General features: G+C 51.7%; 1 protein-coding gene across 1 annotated transcript; it reads right to left on the reverse strand.

Annotated features, from left to right (window-relative positions):
• Positions 1–2748: 2748 nt before the first annotated feature.
• On the reverse strand, positions 2749–12669 carry LOC116958160 (uncharacterized; the record flags this gene model as incomplete). The annotated part of the gene is made up of 2 exons (XM_032980658.2): positions 2749–11924; positions 12573–12669. Coding segments are annotated over 2 exons (2151 nt in total), but the record flags the coding sequence as incomplete, so codon positions are not given.
• Positions 12670–15956: the final 3287 nt, after the last annotated feature.

Below are 15956 nucleotides of genomic sequence, written 5' to 3' on the forward strand. Positions count from 1 at the left end.
CGACAACAACAACAACTCTCGATCGAGTCACTTTCGGGGGCACGTGTGGCGATGACGTCACTCCATTTTCCTCACGCGTCACCGCTGTGACGTCAGCACCACGTCACGCCCAAGGGTTGACGCTCGAGCCTCGACGGGAGGAGGATTACAAATCTTCAGTCGATCATCGATTATCGACCATCGATTATATTAGCGATAATCGATTATCGAACATCGATTATCGTTCATCGATTAAAAAAAACGACAAACATAGCATTTTCTTTAATAATAATGTAACTGTAATGTTATATGGCATTATCTTTAATTATGTAACTATAATGTTATATGGCATTGTATTTAATAATGTCACTATAATGTTATATGGCATTGTATTTAATAATTATGTCACTATAATGTTATAGTGCACTATCAGAGCCACGTTTGTCTGCATGTTCACCACAAGTCCCCTGCGTGGTGAACGCAGTAACCTGATGATTCATTGCTAAAGGTTTTCTATATTGTGTTTGAACAACTTAACACAATTCATGTTCTTTGGTTCTTTCGGTAAAGTCACATAGAATGAGAATAAAATAATAAATTAATAAAATAAAATAACACAATAAAATTCTCACGACGTTTCGGCCACAACACAAGCGGCCTTCATCAGGTGAAGGGACGAGACTGTCTGGAGGACAGCGCTGGAGCGAACACAGCCAAGCTCAGACCGCGACCTTTAAGCTGTGTGAGAAGAAACAGAGCGCCTTGACAAAGGAATTAGCGTCGAATTTAGCATTGAAATGGCTGAGTGATTAGCTTATGACTGGTCACAGAAATGGCTATGTTAAAGTCAAAGCCTACACATCCACAGAGGCACCTAGTACAAATCAAACAGGAGAATTTAGCATTGAAATAACTGAGGGATTAGCTTGTGACTGGTCATAGAAATAGTTATGTTAAAGTCAAAGCCTACACATTCACAGAGGCACCTAGTACAAATCAAACAGGAGAATTTAGCATTAAAATAACTGAGGGATTAGCTTGTGACTGGTCATAGAAATAGTTACGTTACAGTCAAAGCCTACACATCCACAGAGGCACCTAGTACAAATCAAAAGGAGAATTTAGCATTGAAATAGCTGAGTGATTAGCTTGTGACTGTTCACAGAAATGGCTATGCTAAAGTCAAAGCCTACACATCCACAGAGGCACCTAGTACAAATCAAACAGGAGAATTTAGCATTGAAATAACTGAGGGATTAGCTTGTGACTGGTCATAGAAATAGCTATGTTAAAGTCAAAGCCTACACATCTACAGAGGCACCTAGTACAAATGAAACAGGATAATTTAGCATTGAAATAGCTGAGTGATTAGCTTGTGACTGGTCACAGAAATGGCTATGTTAAAGTCAAAGCCTACACATACACAGAGGCATCTAGTATAAATCAAACAGGAGAATTTAGCATTGAAATAACTGAGGGATTAGCTTGTGACTGGTCATAGAAATAGCTATGTTAAAGTCAAAGCCTACACATCCACAGAGGCACCTAGTACAAATCAACAGGATAATTTAGCATTGAAATAGCTGAGTGATTAGCTTGTGCCTGGTCACAGAAATGGCTATGTTAAAGTCAAAGCCTACACATCCACAGAGGCATCTAGTATAAATCAAACAGGAGAATTTAGCATTTAAATAACTGAGGGATTAGCTTGTGACTGGTCATAGAAATAGCTATGTTAAAGCCAAAGCCTACACATCTACAGAGGCACCTAGTACACATCAAACAGGATAATTTAGCATTGAAATAGCTGAGTGATTAGCTTGTGACTGGTCACAGAAATGGCTATGTTAAAGTCAAAGCCTACACATCCACAGAGGCACCTAGTATAAATCAAACAGGAGAATTTAGCATTGAAATAACTGAGGGATTAGCTTGTGACTGGTCATAGAAATAGCTATGTTAAAGTCAAAGCCTACACATCCACAGAGGCACCTAGTACAAATCAAACAGGATAATTTAGCATTGAAATAGCTGAGGGATTAGCTTGTGACTGGTCATAGAAATAGCTGTGTTAAAGTCAAAGCCTACACATCTACAGAGGCACCTAGTACAAATCAAACAGGACAATTTAGCATTGAAATAGCTGAGGGATTAGCTTGTGACTGGTCATAGAAATAGCTATGTTAAAGTCAAAGCCTACACATCTGAACAGGCACCTAGTACATGGACGCCAAAGGGGCTGCCACAACTCGACTATCATATAGTAAACCGATCTAAATTACATCAATATTATAAATGTACTCAATATATTCTTCAATGAGCTGAGCTATTAACAGTAACTGGGTATACACTACACTATATAATGAATACTACATAGTAAACCAATAAAAAACTAAAATATAAACTACCTCAATGTTATAAATAAACTCTATATATTCTCCAATCAGCTAAGCTACCAACAATAAGTCGTTATATATCACAATGCTATATGGCGAAAAAATGGGTGGATTCTTACCCTCAACTTTAGCACCACGGATAGCTACGAGCCCCGTTGACACGGACGAGTTCATCCATGGCCGGATGAATTCCTGTTGTTTTATCGCCACAAAGGGTAAACATCCAGATTCTTATATCTTTTATAACTCAAACTGATCGACATTCAGTCTCTCCCCCCGCAAAGCATATTTGCGGCGACTACTTTTTGTTTAATACGACTTTTAAACGATAAACAACTACTACTCATCACAATGACACACGTAGTAGAAGAGGCAAGGTAATATATTTTAATGTGTCTATAATATACATTTCGTTTTCACACCGATGGTTGTGCCGCTTTGACGCGCGTTGGGTTACTGAGCATCCTCTGTTCAGGTCTTGTACCACACTACGATCCACCAGTAGTTGTACCTACTACTGGTACCCACTACTACTAGTAGTAATACCTACTGCTAGTAGTACTTACTAGTACCTACTACTAACACCACGCCCGGCCGCCTTTGTCTCCCTACTAAAAGTAGTACCTACTACGAGTAGTAGGTTCAATCTTGATTTGAAGCTTTCGTGACTGCAGGAATCCAAACTCTTTGGTTATTTTGGTGAAGTCATCACGTAGGTAAACAAATACTAGATCACGACGTTTCGATCGCAACACAAGCAATCATCATCAGGTGAGACAACCACAGCAAGTAAACTCCTACCTCAGCAGTTCTCTTGCTGTGGTTGTCTCACCTGATGACGATTGCTTGTGTTGCAATCTAAACGTCGTGATCTATTACTTTTTATACCTACGTCACTTTACCGAAATAACCAAAGAGTACGAGTAGATTGTTTGCCACGATACTACGAGTAGTAGTAGGATCTGTACCATTCTACGATCCACCATCCCATCTCTTTGCTTCGATGCGAGTATTTTTCACTGACGTTCTGCTTTTCAGGGACGCATCCTGGAAGTAAATCGGGGTATGACCTGCCTGTGTGCCTGTGTGTGTGTGCCTGTGTGTGTGTGTGCCTGTGTGTGCCTGTGTGTGTGCCTGTGTGTGTGCCTGTGTGCCTGTGTGTGTGTGCCTGTGTGCCTGTGTGTGTGCCTGTATGTGCTTGTGTGTGTGCCTGTGTGTGTGTGTCTGTGTGCCTGTGTGCGTGCCTGTGTGTGCCTGTGTGTGCCTGTGTGCGGCAAAACAACCCCCTACCTCCTCGCGGTGCCAGACGGGCAACGCTGTCGTGGACAGAGCAATTTTAAGAAGGGGGACGGCACAGACTGTAACAACTACAGGGGCATCTCACTCCTCAGTGTGCCGGGAAAGGTGCTGGCAAGGATTATTCAACATCACCTTGCCAGGCACGCTGAGGAGAGGCTTGCAGAGCCCCAATGTGGTTTCAGGAAAGGGTGGTCCTGCACAGATGCCATATTTTCTGTCCGTCTGCTACAGCAGAGGTGTAGGGAATTCCAACAAGACCTACATCTCTGCTTTATTGACCTGGTCAAGGCCCATTATACCATCAGTAGGCCTGGGCTCTGGGTTGTTCTTCGTGCTTTTGCTCATGATGGTGAGCGGGCCCGGGTAAAACTACGTGGTTGGGAGTCAGAGCCATTCCCTGTACACCGTGGGGTGCGACAGGGATGTCCTCTGGCTCCCACATTATTTAACATCTATTTTGACCACGTAGTTCGTGAAGCCTTCAATAGATGTACTGGAGGAATCTCCATTTGGTACAGATATAATGGGAGGCTGATCGATGCCCGGGTGCGGTCAAGGGATGGCCCCTAATTGCTCAACCACGTTATGGATGCCGATGATTTGGTAATAGCTGCTCATTCAGAGGAGGAGTTGGAGACGCTGCTGCTGAGACTGCAGCATGCCACTAAGAGATGGGGCCTTACCATCAGCCCCACCAAAACTGAGCACCTGCCTGGGTATTTTGTACCATCGGACACTCCACCCCCACAACTCCCAATCGGTGATGGGGCAGTTGTGGAGAGAGTGGAGAGTTTCCCATACCTGGGCAGTGTGCTTATGACCGTCTCCAGTTTAACAGCAGAGGTCTCACTCCGAATCAGTCGAGCGGCAATATCTTTTCATCGGTTGCGTAACGCTGTGTGGAAGCCACCTGGTCTGTCGCTCCGCACTAAGCTTCAGGTCATCTCGGCCACGGTCATTCCCTCCCTTCTCTACGCTTGCAAAACGTGGACCCCCTTAATGGAGCATCTTCGCCGGTTGGAAACATTTAAGCTGGCCTGCCTACGATCCATCCTGGGTTTAACCAGGCTGGATTGTGTGAGGAGCTCACAAATCCTTGAAAGATCTGGGCAAGGTACCATCGGTGAGGTCCTCCGGTAGGCAAGGCTGCGTTGGCTGGGCCATGTAGCCCGCATGCCCAGCCACCGCATGCCAAAACAGCTTTTGTTCGGCCGGATCGAGGGGGCTAAACGGGCGCGGCACGGGCTGGAGAAGAGATGGAGTGATGTGGTACAGGAGGACGTGGAGCTGAGTGGACTTGCCGATGACTGGTACCAGCGGTGTCAAGATCGGCCTCTGTGGAGGAGGCTCGTGAAGGACGCTACGGGGCAGTTGGAGGCAGTCGCCCTCCAACAACAACGGAGGGCGGAGGAGCGACGCTCAAAACAACGAACGGAGCGCCGGGTGGCTAAAGCACAGCAGGTTGGCACAGTAGGGGGCACAGGTGGTGCACCAGCCAGTCATCTCAGTCAGTCGACCCGCGGCACCTGGGTCTGCCCCGTGACCTCCTGCCCGCGGGCGTTTGACACTAAACGTGGCCTCAAGGTGCAAATGGCCTGGCACAAGCGTCGTGGTGACGTGGCCGCCACTTAGTGGCGAATGGCGGTTGTTGTTGCCTGTGTGCCTGTTTGTGTGCCTGTGTGTGTGTGCCTGTGTGCCTGTGTGTGTGCCTGTGTGTGCCTGTATGTGTGTGCCTGTGTGTGTGTGCCTGTGTGCCTGTGTGTCTGTGTGTGTGCCTGTGTGTGTGTGCCTGTGTGTGCCTGTGTGCGGCATCACAACCCCCTACCTCCTCGCGGTGCCGGACGGGCAACGCTGTCGTGGACAGTGCTATGGGGGGGAAAACCAGTTCCTTTTGGCTTCTCCCGTCATGGAGTCTGTGACCACCACAGTGGCTAAATGGGGGCTCTGGACAGGTGCAAAGGGCTGGTAACCCCTCCACCTTCAATTAATTACCACTAAACCACGACTAAAATATCTAACTAATAAGCTTGTGCCGGAGGCCCCGGGGGGACATGCATCTATGATGTCTCCTGGCCAAACCCCAATTGGCGGAGCCAGGAGATTGAATCTTTACCCTTGGGGCTCCTCCAGAAACAACGAAAAGCCACTACGGATGGCCACGTGGAATGTTCGAACGCTCACTGCGGAGGAGAGGCTGTCACTTTTCTGTCGGGAGCTGGACTGGTACCGCCTGGATATCTGTGGCATTCAGGAGGTCCGGTGGACCGGCTCTGGCTCCTGCCACCATGAGGGGTGGACAGTCCTCTACTCGGGGCAGCAGACTGCCAAACAACAGGGTGTGGCTCTCCTTCTGAACAAAAGAATGAAGGGGGCGTGGAAGCGTGGCGGTGAGGTGTGGGAAGCTGTAAGCCCTAGGCTACTTTGGGCTCGCCTTCACATGAACCGGAGGCGAAGAGTGGTGGTCGTGGTTACTTATGCCCCCACCGAAGACGAACATCCGTGGAGGGATGCAGGCAAGGCCGATGAGTCAGATGCATTCTATGACCTCCTGGCACAGGTGCTGGCTAAAGTGCCCCCTCAGGATAGAGTCATCTTGTTGGGTGACTTCAATGCCCGAGTTGGTCATGATGCTGGCACCTGGTCAGGAGTGATTGGGGGCCAGATCAGCTCAATAACAACGGTAGGAGGCTTTTAGATTTTTGTGCAGCCCATGGGCTCATAATTACCAATACGTTGTTACGGCATCGGCGCATCCACACAACATCATGGATGCATGCCGGGTCCAAGCCAGAACATCTGCTGGACTACATAGTGACGGACGAGCCTGTCCTTGACACCAGGACCTACCGTGGAGCTGATCTGCCCTCTGACGATCGACTAGTCATCTGTAAGATGCATCTGCAGTTATTTCACTCCGGTGGTGGGTGTACACCCAGGACCCCATTCCCACCTAAGGTGGCCTGGTCTCAGCTAGCTGATGAAAGTTACAAGTGATAATTTAATCATCGCTTGCTGCTGGGGTTGGCATCGTCCCCCACTCCTCCTCATGTCGAGGGTAAATGGTCGAGGTTTAGGACTGTGACTCATGCAGCTGCAATGGCTGCTTTGGGTACGCGGTTCAGACCTCCCCAGAGACCCTTGCTGACAGAAGATGTGTTTAGGATGGTTGAGAAAAAGCGACAGGCCCACTCTAATCGTCTACAGAAACCCACGTCAGGGAATTAGGAGGCTTACCGCAGCCTTCGCTCGGAGGTTAGGAGAGTCGTAAGGCACTGCAAGGATGGGTGGTGGTCTCGGGTTTCTGAGGCCCGTTATCACAAATCCCTATTTAACTCCATCAAATAAGTAACCTGCAGTGCCACACCTATTACCATCATTAGGGGAAAACATGGCAATCCAATCTCCGACCCCCAGGAACAGGTTTGCAGATTTGCTGAGCATTTCTGTGAGGTCCTGGGGGAGGGGAAATCCCTCAACCAGGAAAAGATCGTGGCACAAAGTGGGGATGACCCTGCTAAGGCTGCGGTGCGTCAAATATTGGAGGAGGACATCACCCTCTGTGAATGGCTGGTTGAGGTGCCATCTGTTGAGGAAGTACTGAAGGCAATCCGGAGTCTGAGACCAGGAAAGGCACCGGGCAGAGATGATCTACCAAGCAAAATGCTAAGGGAGGGTGGCGTTTGTGAGCAGACTGCCCTACATGACATCATAACAACAGTCTGGACAACTGGACGGGTTCCGCAGGATTGGAAGGATGTCCTGGTGGGCCCCCTCTTTAAGAAGGGGGACTGCACAGACTGTAACAACTACCGAGACATCTCACTCCTCAGTGTGCCGGGAAAGGTCCTGGCAAAGATTATTCAATATCACCTTGCTAGGCACGCTGAGGAGAGGCTTGCGGAGCCCTAATGCGGTTTCAGGGAAGGGCGGTCCTGCACAGATGCCATATTTTCTGTCCGTCTGCTACAGCAGAGGTGTTGGGAATTCCTACAAAACCTACATCTCTGCTTTATTGACCTGGTCAAGGCCTATGATACCATCAGTAGGCCTGGCCTCTGGGTTGTTCTTCGGGCTTTTGGAGTCCCTGACCCTCTGCTCACGATCATTAAGGAGCTTCATGATGGTGAGCTGGCCCAGGTAAAACTACGTGGCCGGGAGTCAGAGGAATTTCCTGTACACCTTGGGGTGCGACAGGGATGTCCTCTGGCTCCCACATTATGTAACTTCTATTTTGACCACGTGGTTCGTGAAGCCATTATCTCTGTACCATTTGGTACAGATATAATGGGAGGCTGATCGATGCCCCGGTGCGGTCAAGGGATGGCTACCTATTGCTCAACCATGTTATGTATGCCGATGATTTGGTAATTGCTGCTCATTCAGAGGAGGAGTTGGAGATGCTGCTGCTGAAACTGGAGCGTGTCACTAAGAGGTGGGGCCTTACCATCAGCCCCACCAAAACTAAGCACCTGCCTGGGTATTTTGTACCATCGGACACTCCATCCCCACAACTCCCAATCGGTGATGGGGCAGTTGTGGAGAGAGTGGAGAGTTTCTCATACCTCGGCAGTGTGCTCATGACCGGCTCCGGTTAAACAGCAGAGGTCTCACTCCTAATCAGTCGAGCGGCAATATATTTTCATCGGTTGTGTAACGCTGTGTGTAAGCTACCTGGTCTGTCGCTCCGCATGAAGCTTCAGGTCTTCTCGGCCACGGTCATTCCCTCCCTTCTCTACGCTTGCGAAACGTGGACCCCCCTAATGGAGCATCTTCGCCAGTTAGAAAAATTTAGGCTGGCCTGACTACGCTCTATCCTGGGTTTAACCAGGCTGGATTGTGTGAGGAGCTCACAAATCCTTGAAAAATCTGGGCAAAGTCCCATCGGTGAGCTCCTCCGGCAGGCAAGGCTGCGTTGGCTGGGTCATGTAGCCCGCATGCCCAGCCACCGCATGCCTAAACAGCTTTCGTTGGGCCGGATTGAGGGGGCTAAGCGGGCGCGGCATGGGCTAGAGAAGAGATGGAGTGATGTGCTACAGGAGGACGTGGAGCTGAGTGGACTTGCCGATGACTGGTACCAGCGGTGTAAAGATCGGCCTCTGTGGAGGAGGCTCGTGAAAGACGCTACTGGGCAGTTGGAGGCAGTCGCCCTCCAACAATGGAGGGCGGAGGAGCGATGCTCACAACAACGAGCGGAGCCCCGCGTCAGCCAGCCATCTCGGTCATCTCAGTCAGTCGACCCGTGGCACCTGGGTCTGCCCCGTGACCTCCTGCCAGCGGGCGTTTGACACTTCACGTGGCCTTAAGGTACACATGGCCTGGCACAAGCGTCGTGGTGACGTCATCACCACTTAGTGGCAAATGGCGGTTGTTGTTGTGTGCCTGTGCCTTTGTGTGTGTGCCTGTGTGAGTGTGTGTGCCTGTGAGAAGTGGTAGTGTAGTTGTTAGCGCTACGCTGCGCTACAAACCTGGCGACCCGAGTTCGATTCCCGCTCACGGCCGACACCAGCAGTGACGTTGATCTGAACCTGTTCTGGGCCTCTCCTAGGTCGACTCAGTCTTAATGAGTACCTGCTGCTGTGCTTAAAAAATGTCGCCATTCGGGAGGCAAAGGCTGCCGGGCGTGGTGCTGGCCTCCATAGGTGCTCGCAAACAGCACTTGCCCCAACAATCTGTTAAGGCTATACAGAGGATCTTTGTCTTTGTGTATGAGTGTGTGTGCCTGTGTGCGTTTGCGTTTCTGCGTCTTTGCGACTGTTGTTCACCGGAGCCAGGAGGCTGAACGCACCAATTCGTCAATCCGTCCGTCTATCTCTCCGGCAAAATCATCGTTCGCCCGTCTGTTGAATGTCTCTGTCCGCGTGTCTCTGTCCGCGTGTCTCTGTCCGCGTGTCTCTGTCCGCGTGTCTCTGTCCGCGTGTCTCTGTCCGCGTGTCTCTGTCCGCGTGTCCATCCGTCCGTCGACCTTCCCCTCATTTAATCCGCTAAATCAAATCAATTCGCGCAACCTTCCGGCCCCTCTAATATCCTCACCACCACCACCACCGTCATTACCACCGGCATTTCCCTCCGCTTCCTCCTCCTCCTACTGCCCATCCTCCTCCTCCCTCCCTCCTCCTCCCCCTCCTCCCCTTTCCTCTTCCTGCCCCCTCCTCCTACTGCCCCTCCTCCTCCTCCTCCTCCCGCCCCGCCTCCCCGCTCACAGGGGGAACACCATGAATGCGGTGAAGGCGGCGTGCACGTGCTCGGCCGCGTACAGCGCCGCCGCCTCCTCCGAGGGGATCTGCAGCCAGAGGCGGTCGCCCGCCACCAGAGGCAGGGCCACGGCTCCCGACGCGTGGTCAACCATCCCTCCTCTTCCTCCGCCGCTGCCGTTCCCTCCGCCGTTGCCGCCGTTCCCTCCGCCGTTGTTGCCTCCGCCGCCGTCACCAACCCCGTCCCCGCCGTCCGCTCCGCCGACGCCGGCAGCTCCGTCGCCGCCGCCGCCATCTCCGTCGTCGTACGTGAAGAGCACCGGCTCGCCGTTGCGGAAGAGCGCCACCCAGGCGCGGCTGCCCCGCACGTGGAAGCTGTAGGAGACGTAGTAGAGGCCGCCGATGTGGCACGTGAACACGCCGCTCGCCACGTCGTAGGCGCCCTCGCCGTTGTAGAAGACCTCGTCGAAGACTATCGGACTCCCCGCCGGTGGGTACGCCTCCGACAGGCGGACGGAGAACGCCGACCGGGCCGGCTGCTGCTGCTGTGGCGGTATCTGCTGGTGCTGCTGCTGCTGCTGGTGCTGCTGCTGGTGCTGCTGCTGAGTGTGAAACTGGACCTGCATCTGCTGCTGCTGCTGTTGCTGCTGCTGCTGCTGCATCTGCTGCTGCTGCTGCTGATCGGGGAAGGGAGCAAAGGGCAGGACGGGAACCTTGACGGCGCTCATGTAGTGGTGGTGGTGGACGTGGTGCTCCTTGACGCCCACCGTTTTCTTCGCCACCTTGGCCAGAATGGGGAACTTCATGCCGGCGGGGCCGGGCGGCGAGTCGGGAGGGCCGCGGGAGGTGGCAGGCTCCAGCCGGTAGGCCACGCCGCCTCCGAGCGCCGGGCCCGGATCGGCCTCCCCGTTGAACCCCCCGCCCGGTCGGAGTGGCATCGTTCGCCCCTGGAGGTCGCCCAGGAGCTCGTGGCCGCCGGGCGGCGGCTGGTAGGTCGCGGGCGGCCCCGGGGGGCCGGGCGGCCCGGGCGGACCGGGGGCACCGACGGGGGCTCCGTCCTGCCGGCCGCACTCGCACACCCCCTGCGGTCCCTGCGGCCCCGGGGAGCCCGCGTGCCCCTTGCTTCCGGGCCACCCTTTGGGGCCGCGTTCGCCCTGGGGTCCGCCGGGGCCCGCGGGGCCCTTGGGACCCGTGAGGCCCTTGTGTCCGGCGTCCCCCTTGGGGCCCGGCCTACCGGCCTCGCCGGCGGGGCCCCGATCGCCGGGCGCGCCGTCCCCGCCCGGAGCTCCGACGGGCCCCCCGTCGCCAGGCGGTCCGGGTAGGCCCGGGGCCCCCCGTTCTCCGGTGAGGCCGTCCACCCCAGGCAACCCCGGGGGCCCGTTGAGCCCCGGCTCCCCCTTGGGCCCCACGTGGCCCTCGGGGCCCTTCAGGCCGGGCGGCCCGGACTCGCCACGGTCGCCCTTCGCACCGGGCGGGAGCCTGCCAGGCAGGCCCGGTTTCCCCCGGAGGCCCTGACTGCCCTTCTCTCCCGGCCGCCCCGGGGTGCCGTCCCTCCCCGGGCTGCCCATCCCAGGGAGCCCTAGGGGCCCCGGCAGGCCGGGCTGCCCCGGGGGCCCGCGGTTTCCCTGCTCCCCCTTCACGCCGGGCTGGCCCTCGTGCCCCTTGGCCCCATCGACGCCGTCTCTTCCCGGGACCCCGATTCCCGGGGCCCCCTCCACGCCGGGGGGCCCCTGCAGCCCTGGCACGCCTGGGGACCCCTCCACGCCCTCTCCCTTGTCCCCCTTGGGCCCCGGCAGGCCCTGGTGGCCCTTCGGGCCGGGGGTGCCGGCACGTCCCGGAGCTCCGTCTGGACCTTTGGGGCCGGCTACACCGGGAGGACCAACGAGACCCGGATGTCCTTGGGTCCCCAGTGAGGGGAGGCCGGGGGTCCCAGGGGCCCCTGGGGGACCCGTGGGGCCTGGAGGGCCGGCCTGGCCGACTCCTGGGAGGCCTGGGAGGCCTGGCTTTCCGGGGGGGCCTTTTAAACCCCGGGGGCCTGGCTGGAGAACGACCGGAACTTCTGTGGAGGGAGGAGAGCAGAGGGGTGGTGGTGGTGGTGGTGTTAAGGGTTGTTGGTGGTGGTGGTGGTGATGGTTGTGCTGCTGGTGGTGGTGATGAAAATCTTAGCTTATCCAAATGGTGATCATGGTGATGGTGGTTGTAGTGGTGGTGTTCGTGGTTGTGGTGGTGGTGATAGTGATAGTAGTGGTGATGGTGGTGATGATAGTAAAAATGCAATTTGTAACGTGCGCAAATTTGCGGACGTAACGGCCGCAACTCAGAGGCGTGGAGCCAAGCTCAGAGTCACTCGGATGCGTGGCTGTGGAGGCGATGCTGCAAATGTGCAGAGGGATGGCGTTCCAGACTGTTGGGGCAGCCACCGAGAAGCGGCGCATCGCCTTGACCGTCCTGAATCTTGGTATCAAGAGGAGGTCGTGTGAAGGCATCTTCCGTGTGCTGTGCCGGTGCTAACAGTGATAATGATAGTAGTGGTGGCGATGGTGGCGATGATAGTGGCGATAGTAGTGGTGATGGTGGTGATAGTGATAATGATGGAAGTGGTGATGGTGACAGTGGTGGTGACATTGACGACACTGTTGTTGCTGCTGATGCTGATGATGCTTCATCGCTCCCACGATGCCGCATCACCGATCGCATTCGTTCTCACCGATCCACTTGTCCTTGAGTTTACCCTTCGGTGGGAGGGCGCCCAGAGGTGGGTGGGGGCCCAGCCCGCCCACCCCCACTGCCCCCACCGCCCCTGCCCGACCCCCCCCCACCCCTGCGTATGTCGCCTGCTTCACGAACGTCTGGGGGGACCTCCCCCCCGCAACCGAGAACTGCGACTGGACGCCCGCGGACAGCACGGGACTGGAGGCGTCCGGGTAGTAGCTGGGGCTCGCGGACGCCACCAGGAAGGCGGCGATGGCGGCCAACTGGAGCGCTGCTGGCGGCGGCGGCATCGCGACCTGAGGGGCAACGACGGAGAGGTTTTGGGTCGGCGCGCGACCACCGGCGACGATGACCTGCGACTACAGAGGCAAATGCCTCACCGGTGCAACCGAGCCATGCCAAGCCAGCCATGGTGCGGATGGCTGCCACGGTGGCGAGATGTGAACTACCTCGCGTGGTATACAGGAGGTCGTGGGTTCGATCCCGAGCCTGACACCGATACATTTGTAGTTTGCGTGTCTCTCTCTCTCTCTCTCTCCCCCACGGTTATGTGGATTTGTCTCCAGGTCCTCCAGTTTTTCCCTCGGCATTTAGAATCAATGTCACACGTTTAGAGTGTTTCGCTGCTGCTATCAGTTTCCAGGAGAGAGCTGTGGATGGTTGGGCCCCGTCTAAAAATAGCAGTTTTTACCGAAAGAAAACGCATGCTGACGCCTATCTGAATGCAGAGTCACACCATAACCCCGCACAGAAATGTTCTCTTATCAAGATGCTCATTCACCGAGCTAAGAAACTGTCAGATGGTGACAGTCTGAGAAGTGAAATTCAACATGTTAAAGAAGCGCTGCAAATGAACGGTTACAATGATACACAAATCAACAAGGCATTGAATGCCAAAATCAAGTCAAATAACACGAGCGTTGAAACTGCCCAAGTAATTAAAACAATCAAAACACCGTACATTGCGGGAGTAACTGATAAACTAGCCAGATGTTTGGAAAAACAAAACATCCGAGTCAGATTTGGTACGGTACATAAAATACAAAAATAAATATCTGGTACAAAAGATGTATTATTGATGCTATCAACACTGCACGTGTGGCAAATGTTATGTTGGGCAAACAGGACGAATGATCAGCACGAGACTAAAAGAACATCAGAAAAATATTAAATTCTCCCAAATACAACTGTCAGCAGTAGCAGAACACGCGTGCCAACAAGGACACTCAATTGATTTTAATAATGTTGAAGTTCTGTGCAAAACTAGCTACTACTGGCCAAGACTAATTAGAGAATCTATCGAAATTGAAAGAAATAAAAATAATTTTAACCGTTTGGATAGCTACCGCCTTAGTGCTGCGTGGAAGCGAATCATGAACTAATAAATTGTTTAAATGCATGCCTACAAAGGGCAGCATACTTCAATAGGGATTACCGTGGGTACGGCTATTTTAATAAACACAATATACTTGAAGGACAAGATCCAAGGGCTCGCATAATGTGCATGCATAATGTGTACATTGATTCAGTAACCCACTTTGCGTAATAGCGCAGAAGCATGATCACCACATCTACGCCTCTATATAAGGAACGAAACAGGTTGACTTCTCCACAAATCTAACTGTCACCTGACGAAACTACCTGTAATTACTGGCGAAACGTCGTACTCAGATTGTAAATGGTGTGGCTTGGCTCTCCAACAAACCAGTGTGCTGTACTAGAATACTACACTATACAATACACTACTATACAATACACTATACACTACACTACTATACACTACTATACACTACACTACTATACACTACACTACTATACAATACACTACACTACTATACACTACACTACTATACACTACTATATACACTACACTATACACTACACTATACACTACTATACACTACACTACTATACACTACACTACTATACACTACACTACTATACACTACACTACTATACACTACACTACTATACACTACACTATACACTACACTACTATACACTACACTACTATACACTACACTACTATACACTACTATACTATACACTACACTACTATACACTACACTAGTATACACTACACTAGTATACACTACACTACTATACACTACACTACTATACACTACACTACTATACACTACGCTATACACTACTATACACTACACTACTACACACTACTATACACTACACTACTATACACTACTATACTATACACTACTATACACTACACTATACACTACACTATACACTACACTACTATACACTACACTACTATACACTACACTACTATACACTACACTATACAATACACTATACACTACACCACTATACACTACACTACTATACACTACACTACTATACACTACACTATACAATACACTATACACTACACTACTATACTATACACTACACTACTATACACTACTATACTATACACTACACTACTATACACTACACTACTATACACTACACTATACACTACACTATACACTACTATACACTACACTACTATACACTACACTACTATACACTACACTACTATACACGACACTATTATACACTACACTATACACTACACTACTATACACTACACTACTATACACTACTATACACTACACTATACACTACACTATACACGACACTATACACTACAATATACACTAGTGCTGTACGAGTGACGAATTGACACGTTCTGTTTACGTGACAACCCTTACTAGTTGGCTGTGTCGGGTGGTGGCGGGTTTTAACGACACATTTAGATATTTACGTGATCTAACCCAAAAAACACCTTTATTATGGATGATATTGTTCGCGAAAGCCTACTTGTTAAACCCTCTATGATTAATTTATATGATTTGAGCCGTAATATTTTCTCTGGCATCGTACGAGTATGTTTATTTTTACCATGTTATGTACTGTATGTATTTTGAACTTCTTTCGCACCGTACGTTGCAGTGCCCTTGAACTTTGTGATGTGGAAGGCGCTCTGTAGATAAGGATTGTTAAAAAAATCGATGAATTATATCATTAACCTTACGTGCAACGTTAGACTCTGCGCAGTACCTGTTAGTGTATGGGCAGCATTGAGTCTATGGGCAGTGTTAGTCTACGGGTAGTGTTGAGTCTATGGGCAGTGCTGAATCTGGGCAGTGTTGAGTCAATGGGTAGTGCTGAGTCTATGGTACAGTGTTGATTCTACGGGCAGTGTTGAGTCTATGGGCAGTGTTGAGTCTACGGGTAGTGTTGAGTCTATGGGCAGTGCTGAATCTGGGCAGTGTTGAGTCAATGGGCAGTGCTGAGTCTATGGGCAGTGTTGATTCTACGGGCAGTGTTGAGTCTATGGACAATGTTAGTCTATGTGTAATGCTAGTCTATGTGT

This window comes from Petromyzon marinus, chromosome 73 (assembly GCF_048934315.1).
Source record: "Petromyzon marinus isolate PM22_M1 ecotype Great Lakes invasive population chromosome 73, UKy_Petmar_22M1.pri1.0, whole genome shotgun sequence".
Taxonomy (NCBI): Eukaryota; Metazoa; Chordata; class Hyperoartia; order Petromyzontiformes; family Petromyzontidae; genus Petromyzon; species Petromyzon marinus.